The 9,187-nt window shown below is 35.9% G+C and overlaps 2 protein-coding genes across 3 annotated transcripts; one reads left to right on the forward strand and one right to left on the reverse strand.

The window, feature by feature from the left end:
* Positions 1–251: 251 nt before the first annotated feature.
* LOC140775469 (probable E3 ubiquitin-protein ligase BAH1-like 1) lies at positions 252–3,460 on the reverse strand. The gene is made up of 6 exons (XM_073118783.1): positions 3,127–3,460; positions 1,580–1,824; positions 1,224–1,478; positions 889–1,026; positions 715–773; positions 252–633 (listed from the first exon to the last, which is right to left on the reverse strand). Exons 1-6 carry the CDS (start codon positions 3,317–3,319, stop codon positions 528–530), a joined length of 996 nt encoding a protein of 331 aa, XP_072974884.1. The 5' UTR covers positions 3,320–3,460; the 3' UTR covers positions 252–527.
* Positions 3,461–6,739: 3,279 nt separating this feature from the next.
* LOC140775919 (universal stress protein PHOS34-like) lies at positions 6,740–9,058 on the forward strand. Of its 2 annotated transcripts, none has more exons than XM_073119413.1 (4): positions 6,740–6,998; positions 7,065–7,159; positions 7,800–7,918; positions 8,779–9,058. In XM_073119413.1, the coding sequence occupies exons 1-4, from the start codon at positions 6,770–6,772 to the stop codon at positions 8,864–8,866; spliced, it is 531 nt and encodes a 176-aa protein (XP_072975514.1). In that variant the 5' UTR covers positions 6,740–6,769; the 3' UTR covers positions 8,867–9,058. The 2 variants fall into 2 exon arrangements, with proteins under 2 accessions (XP_072975514.1, XP_072975515.1); XM_073119414.1 differs by having other exon boundaries at positions 7,098–7,159.
* The last annotated feature ends 129 nt before the right edge of the window (positions 9,059–9,187 follow it).

Genomic DNA, 9,187 nt, shown 5'->3' on the forward strand with positions numbered 1-9,187 from the left:
ATTGTGCTTAGATGATTAAAAGCTTCTCATTTATCTATTTAACTAAGGTAATGGAATTTTTCTACTTATCTATGGTAATGGAATTGTGCTAAAGTGATTAAAAGCTTCTCATTTATCTCAATATCTATGGTAATGGAGTGTGCTCACTCATGTTATATAAGTATTGCCGTGGTACAATTAAATTTTAATTTCTCTTTCAGAAAAAAAATGATGAATAATAAATTAATAATAATCTGTGCCTGTACAATATGGAACATGAATTATGCTTCCCATGATAATTTATGCATTAAGTTGGAAAAGCAAATGATAAACTAGATTGCTCTTACATGACAAGACCAATATTATCAATAAATGACACTAATCAAGCTTACAAGTAGTTAAATACAGTTGAACAGACCAACATTACTATTCACAGGACATCAATCGGTAAGCTTTAAATGACAACCAGAGCTAACTCTTCCAATCAACTGCAAAAATTTCTGAAACTAATGGAATGGAAAAGTAACTCCTTCAAAGATCCATTGCTCTCAGATACCCACGAATGCTCGGCATTGTGACTGCCAGTGCTCCTTAATCTGGCGAACACGCTCAATTCTTTCAGTCTCGAGTCGCTTCTCCCAGTATTCAGGACAGCTATTAAAAAAAACAGAGGCGGCTTTCAAGATTAAACCTCATCAATGGAATAGAATTTAGGATAAAGTTAGCAAGATTTACCTTCGACTCAACAAGATGTTTAGCTCGTCCAAGTGTACAGCACCAGTGTAGACTTCTTCCTGATATGGGATGGAAAGTTTTAGTCACACAATGCACATCGTTAAATTATCTTATTGAGTGACAGTATATAATTTTGTCGCAGTAAAAGAGACTTAAATCGGGATAAATATGTACCCGTCGACATAATGGGCATTTTGCTTTAGAATGTGCAGAATTTAGCCCATCAACTATCGTCACAGATGCAGCAGTACAGCAACAAGTATAGCAGAATATGTGTCCACAAGTAAGAGAAACAGGATCAAATACAATATCCTGCAATGATTCGGTAATTGGCAAACTTGGTCAAGAACAAGATATTATTTTCGTATGTTAGAGAAAGAAACCATATAGACATGGAGTGCATAGTACTAACTGCATAAAAATTATAGCTTTATCTGGTAGAGATTGAACAAGACATGGTGAATGGGAAAGCAACAGCCAATAGGGCATGCTGAGAGGTAGTAACTCACCAAGCAAATTGGACATGTCAAACTAATGTCGACCCTCATCGAGTCAAACAGAGAGCAAGAGAGCACTGGCTTGTCATCATCAAATGTGAGCGAGCAATCCCCGAAGAGCTCCATGACTGCCTTCTTGCTGCTCTTACTTTGCCTCAAGTTGATGTATAAGGCCATTAACTCAGAGAGCCAAGGGGATTGAAGAATCTCAATGTGCAGGCTCTGAGCTTGTGTTTTGAATGCCTGGCCTTGCTTTGAGTAATGAACCTGTAGACGAACGATCGATGTTAAGTAGAACCAATTGCAATGGGACTACACAACCATGTTTAACTTTCTTTTGCCAGAGTGATTTGAGTTAAAGGGCATGCCTTATCATATTTCTTTAATATTTTCCTCATGGCAATGGAGTTTATGATGGCATATGTAACCAAGTCTTTGCCTTCTTGTATCAATGCTGCATGATTCCTGTGAGACTTGCTTCCAAACCACATAAGGTACTTTTTAAAGCCAGACGACAGGTGCAACTCGAGCAATTTCTTCGCTCGTTCATTAAAGCAACCAACCACGGCTGACATCTCCTTTAGGAGGAAGGGAAAGAAAGACCCTTCACACACTGCATGTGAGCAATGGATTGAGTCAACCAACCAAGAAAATAAAGGTCAAATTTAATAAGCAACACCTAATAAATGGGAGAACTCTTCTCTCTAGTGTAGCTAGGATTCTGAAACTGTCTGTTGAAAGATTTTCTAAGTGAATCAGATGGTCAATTGGCTGGATGAAGAATATAGATTAATCTTCATATGTTTGAATGAATAGTTTTCCTAGTAGTAAGAGGAGTCACAGCTCAGCCACAGCAATTAAAAGTTCACACCAGCATATGAGTAACAGAAAAATAAGCTTCAGGAAACACAAAAGGAGTGGTTCTCCTTCAACAAACACGTTGATTGAACATGTGAACAGCGTCCTTCTCAATCCCCATGAAATGCTGCAAGAAATCATGCAAATATTACTATATACAGGTGAGAGTTATGACGGAAAACATCGAATATAGGCTTAAAGAACGATCGAAAGGTTGTTAAAAATTGACGTAATAACTAATAGACTTTGAATAAGATACAGTATAGATTCTGAACTGAAAAAGATAAGCTTAAATAGTTGTTGTTTACATATCGTCACCAATAAGATCATGCCAATCTGGCTATATCAAATGTCATCAGTACAAAGAGACCACGCTACCTGAACAATATTCTATATCTAAACACAATAGCTTCTTGTATGATTGCGATAGCTTTGCTGCATATTATAATGATCGAAATCACAGTGGAAGAAATAGGAAAATAAATTATATGGGATATCCTGGGCTTGTTAATGATCACACTGCAGAAGATTTCTAATGGTATTAGAAGCTATCAATATAATGGAAATTTCGAGAATATATCCTGGCAATGAGAAAATTAGAACATGTCAACAACTGACAGAGATCTAAAATAAACCACATACTTTTCTCTAATTTGATATTATTATCGTACAAAAGGTCAATCAGATCATAAGAAAGATTGTTGTCATATACAGCTCGAGGACACAATGAGAAAAACCATAGATTCTGATCAACAAATCATATTAAAAATGAGAAAAGAACATAGAGAAGAGGAGAATCCACAGCACCACCACAGAAACATAACGATAGAATTCTCCGTTCAAATCAAAGAAGAACATTAAAGAAACAGCAATTAGTTTCCAAAGTCTCTTTCATTCTCATAGAAACAAAACCCAAGACAAGAAAGATCAAATCAACCAGTTTAAAGGGGAAAAAGAAACCTGCCAATGATTCAAACATGACCACAAAAAAAAACAGCCAAATGGGCATCCGAGAATGAGCTGGGATAACCCAATTCCGACAAGAACACCACATTACCTGGGCAACTCCCAGTGCATTTATTCTCCACAGAGCAATCCCCACCATGAACCCCCTCTTTCCCTTCCCTTTGGTGGGCATGGTATTCCCTCCTACACCTCTTGAGAATCTTCTTCAGCTTCTTCAATTCCACCACAGGGAGCTCCTTCTCCCTCCCCTGCATGTACTCCTCGTACTTCTTCGCAAACTTCATCTCCCAACCCAACAAAGATTCCAACTTCGGCTCAAATCCCTCACCAAATTCGGTTTTTTCGAAGATACTATTTATTCACAGGAAAGCCAGAAATCTACGACAGTATAATATATCACAGAGAGAGAGAGAGAGAGAGAGAGAGAGAGAGAGAGAGCGCTGTTTTAAAGAGATGCCATTGGGGCCACACCCGACGATTGAGGAGGAGATCCGAAATAGGAGCCGGGTCAAAAATGGAAACGATCGTAATGCTCTTGGATTTGGATTGCCGGTTTGTGGGATTGTCGACCGTTGGATGTGGATGTGAAAACGTTCGCAAAGAACATGTTGATGGTGATGGCTTTGTTGTTAGATACTAACGGATTCGCGATGGTCCAAAGCTGTTATGGCTAGAACACAGGATCCCCAGTGGAAAAAAAAGGACGCAAGGAAGGAAAGAATATTAAAAACAAATTTGTATTTAAACACCCTATTTTTTTATATATATATACATCATATATTTTTAAATTTTATATGTTACATAATTAGACCAACAATCTCACCAACCAGTCCTTCGCTGCAGATCTTGAGAAATCTAACGAAATATATTATTTTCCTAGTTGATATCTTCGGATCGAAGTGGTCCTAAATGTAATTTCCCTTTATCCAACTGTATAAATTAATAAGATACTAATCCAGGAGTTGGGATCTAAGGTAAGTATATTAATCTCTTATACTAATATAATAAATAAATAACTATTTATCTCAATACTCAGTTTAATACTTACTCCTCTCATCTATTCTCTCATTCAGTATTTCATATTTATCAATTATTATTTTATCCCTAGGAAGATATCGTATTCTCTCTTTTCAACCATTCACTATAAATAATTATTAGAAATATATTGATATAATCTTTTTTTATTATAAATACAAAAATATGTATACTGGTATAAAATTTATTCCACTGTTTGAAGATTATTATAAATGAGATATTTTCATTTCAACCCCTGCTCTTTTTTTCTGCCATTTTCAATCTGATCCCTACTTTTTTCTCTATTATCCAAATCCCCCGTGTCTTTTAGAAAGCAGTTGGAAAAGAAATGGATCGATTTGGGTGGGTCGGAAAAGCAAGGGTCGGACGGAAAATAACTGAAAAAAGAGGGCGTAAAATAATAAACTAGATAAGCATCGAGTATCAACCTGTGGACGGAATCCAAGGGAAACCACGCGGAGACGCGATCTCGAGACCACCGCTTTCTTCTTCCCTGGGAACTACCAACCGGCGCCACGTGTGACGGCTCTCCTTTTTTCCTTTTCCTAATTAAAAATTCATTAATAAAAAAGTAGAAGCCCAATAATTCACGTCTTTGCACAAAGTGAATATGAACTCCCCCACATCCCACAGAAGAGGAGAGAAGGTTAATCTATTAATAATTATTATATTTAAAAATAAATAAATCTACATCATATAGTTTATAAGACACTAGTATATTCAGATTTAATTTGAGATAAACTGTTGATTTTGTTAGCACTTTTAGTTTTAATTAAAACAGAATCACTCACTAAGATATTAAGTTTGGAAAATTAAGCAGTTCTTCAAGAGGATTCTTATAACAAAAATAAAAGCTCTCAAGTTATATTCTCAGCAAGAGTTTTCTCAACCATGAAATGGGCAAATTTTTAAACTCAACAAGAGTTTTGGATTAACTATCACTAAGTTAATAGAAATTATAATAAAAATAATTTTAAACTATCTATCACTGAGTCACTATTGACCATCTCTTTTTAAAGAGATAGACTTTCTCTCCTTTTTCTTCTCTTTGTAACCTTTAATTTATTTTTAATTTATGCAATCACAACAAATAAACAAAAAGAAGAAGATGCCAAACTAGAAGATATGACATTGATGGGAATAAACTAAGTTTAATTCCCCTAACGTTATGCATTGCCCTTTGTAAGATACGTTCATAATACTCGGTTATACTTTATTGGCCATATTTAATTTGTTTTTAATGAGAAGTGGAAGATAATTTAATAAATATAATCCTATTAATTCTCTTTAATTGTGAGCATGAGTAATCATACAATCTAATTCTCTTTAATTATTTATCTATGCACCATTCTATTAAGGTTTAAAACATTTGAATATTGGCTACATATTTGAATATTTTAGCAAAAATTATGTCCTATTTATTTAGGATAATTTTTACCTTTGTATTCTAATAAGTGAAAGCAAGTACATATATTGATAAAAGTACACTAATAAAAGAGTATTGAGAAAATATATTTTATTATTTGATATAAATTATATTAAATTATATATATATATTAAAGATAAATTAGTTAGTGTATAGTATAAAAAAGTATTAAAAAGAATTATTTTTGAGGTGACGGGAGCTTAATGATTGCTAGAAATAAAACAAGAAATGGCTCTTGACTCATCCACAAACATTTGCCGGCCACTTTCGTTTGGTTTCCAGTGGCATAAGAAAAGCAGCAAAGGAAAAGATAACATTAGTGTGGAGTTCAATCAAAGAGCAAGTTGGTGCATGATCCACAATAGAAGGATGTGAAAGGAGTAGTGGCATCCTCTTCTTTAAAGGAGCAAAGTATATGGGTCAGTGGAATTGGAACAGTGTCAGGTAATGCATGGAATAGCACTCAGATGCTTGCTAATGGTAAGCCTTAGTGCTTGTATTCAGCTGCTCATTTTATTTCCTCTCCTTCTAATTTTTCAATATCTTGTCAACAAAGAAAGACACCGCAGTGTACTACTTTACGATGGTTTGGAACCGTAGATTTAAGGCTTATGTTATATATATATATACCTCAATTATTCAATCTAATTTATTTATTATGTAAACAAATTATTTTTCTCTTTTTTTTTGTTTTATATTTTCTTATCAAAGTTAATTGGAAAAAGCTTGACAAATATATGAAATAAGTCCTATGGAACAAAGGGATGGAGCCCAAAGTGAATTGAAGGCAGTGAGAGTGAGTTCAGAATTGAAGCTAGACAATTTGTGTAGAATTAAAAATGACAGCTTGGGCCATAATAAGCGTGGGCTAAAAAGAAGGCCCAAGTTGTCTAAGTTCCACGTGGCAACAGCCCACAGATTTTCGCAGGACAACACTGGTCCAGAAATACACGTGGCAATGAGTTGTCGTTATCGCAACCCATCCTTATCCACCTTGTCTTTTCGTACGATAAGGTCGCTCCAAACCGCATACTGAAGCGCCTACGTCACTGAGAAATTAAAAGGAGTCCTACATTTGCAGTTCAAACCCTGTATCTTTTACTATTAACAAGCCGACGATTTATTTTATATTGGAAAGGATAGGGTTCGATTTGTAAATATTAGAATAAGGGTGTCAAATGCAAATTTCTGTAAGCTTAAATGGAGAGGGAATCGTTGGAACTTTGTGTACTCTTCCAGTGTCGTTTTTATTTCCTTTTCAAGGGGGGGAAAAATGTCGGCGGCTGTAGCGGCGGCGGCGGTTGCAGAAGGGAAGTCGGCGGCGGAGGAGAAGAAGCCGGCGGTGGTGGTGGTGGGGGTCGATGACAGCGAGCGCAGCTACTACGCTCTCGAGTGGGTTCTCCGCCATCTCTTCCCGAGCGGCGGAGGCCCCTCGGGATTCGAGCTCGTGATCGTCTACGCGAAGCCTTTGGCCACCTCTGTGATTAGCCTCTCGGGTCCCGGTAAGATTCTTTGATCCGATTAGGTTTTGTTTGTTTGGTGTGTAGTTATTGGCTGTGCGAACGTAGGGGTGGGAGATGTGCTGCCGTACGTGGATGCAGATCTGAGGAAGGTGGCGGAGGTGGTCGTGGATAAGTCGAGGCAGCTCTGCGTGGCCAATTCGGTAATCTTTTGAGTTCTTGGTAGTTGGTAAATTTCTTTATTTTAGATTTAGGTTTTGTTTAATTTTTCCTTATTTTCTTTTTGTTGTTTGTTGCAATTAAAAAGAGATGGGAGGATTGGATATGGATTTTTCTTGGGTAAGGAATCGTTATCTTGTGGCAGAAGAGATGGAATTTAATGGAGGTATTTAAAATTTTGAAGGAAATAAATGAGTAAAACAGGAAGAACAGAGTAAAACATTGGGTATTCTATGGTTTTACTCTCAAATGCAGTTGATAACTAGGACACTAGCATAGGATGACTGTAGTAATTGCAAATATACTCCTGGCAACATTATGGAATTCGTACGGCAAGTTGCCCCAATTTGGGCTCTTCAGTTGATCAGTAGATTGGAGCTTGTTTAATAGAAAAGCTTCACGAGAAAAGTTTTAAAAAAATATCATTAATCCTTGTGAGTAGTCTCTTAATACATGTTCAGGGTAATCAAATAATTAGTTGTTTTGCTTATTCACACATGGAATTTTTCATCCTCACATAGCTCATGGTACTTAGACTGCAAAATACACACAATGTAATACTTAGGAGCTATTTATTTATCCTTGTATTCTAGTTTTCTTATGTGCATGCCAATGTCACCACAGGTTAGTGCTGTTGTAGAAGTTGTTGAAGGTGACGCAAGGAATGTTCTCTGTGATGCAGTTGAGAAGCACCATGCTGAGATACTGGTCGTCGGAAGCCATGGTTATGGAGCAATTAAGAGGTCTGGAACAGTCTTTATATGTTCATTATACTATTTTAATTGTCTGATTAAGGTTATGTTAGTTCATTTTTCAGTATGGGATTTTTATTAGTTGTTTGAGAAATTTTATGAATCTTATATTCATAGTGAGATGTATTAGTCAGCTGGACCCGATGACATTATTTTGATCTAACTTCCATTTAACTATGACAGAAAAATTTTAGACTTAGGAGATGTGTTTAAGCAGGAAATGTGTTTCTGGATTAGAGGTTATAGTTTGAAGCTTTACCCCTTAAGTAGAGGTTCTAGATTCAAGCAGGAAATGTGTTTTTGAATTGCCTTTTATCATATTCTCAGAGGTTCTGTTAGATTCAGCAATTAAATGAATCATTGAGACTTCTTTCAAATATAAATAGGTTTGAAACTGTTAGATTAAGAATTCCTGCTTTTTTGCATGCATAATGCTCCAAAAGGTGATTTTTGCATATATATATATATACCTCTTTACTGCACCAACTCTTGCATGCTTATGCACCTAAAGTTGGGAACTTCACACCTCAATAGATGCATGCTTTTGCTGTTAGATTGTCATCTATATGCAGAGACAGACATCTAAATATTTTTCAACAATACTAAATACGACTATACAAGTATGCAGTTCTTCTGGACTATATTATGGTCAAAAGAACTGAATAATTATGAAAGTATTATCCCTGATTAGCTTATATTGCTAATCATATGCCCACCATAAATTGCAGCATGCAAGTAGGCATAATTCTCAGTGTGTGTGTGTATAAAACTGTTATTGCTTGCACTTTCACCTCTGCAATAATGTTTCTCATGTTGATTCTAACATTCGCTTGTTGTTGAACATCCCGCAGGGCGGTTCTGGGCAGCGTCAGTGATTATTGTGCTCATCATGCACATTGCAATGTGATGATAGTGAAGAAACCCAAATTGAAGCATTGAATAAGTCTACCAACTTTTATCGTTATGTGCTATGTGCGTAATACGTTAGTCTATTGAACATGTGTAGTTTGATTATCTTGGGTAGTGAAATTTCTTACACCCAATGGATATTGATGCATAAGAACTAAGCTACAGTAATGTAACTCTTTGTTATTGTAATAAATTTGCTTCTGAATTATGTTTGATTTAAAATATGCTTGATAGTCTCATGTACATTTATTATTGTGAGAAGCTAATCACAAGAAGAGTAATACTACAATATTCTATATTAGATCTTTTAAGGTGGTGGTTACATGTAGTTTAACTCCTAAAGCTGGTTAA

Source organism: Typha angustifolia, chromosome 14, assembly GCF_048772165.1.
Source record: "Typha angustifolia cultivar Huaian chromosome 14, ASM4877216v1, whole genome shotgun sequence".
In the NCBI taxonomy this organism is placed as follows: Eukaryota; Viridiplantae; Streptophyta; class Magnoliopsida; order Poales; family Typhaceae; genus Typha; species Typha angustifolia.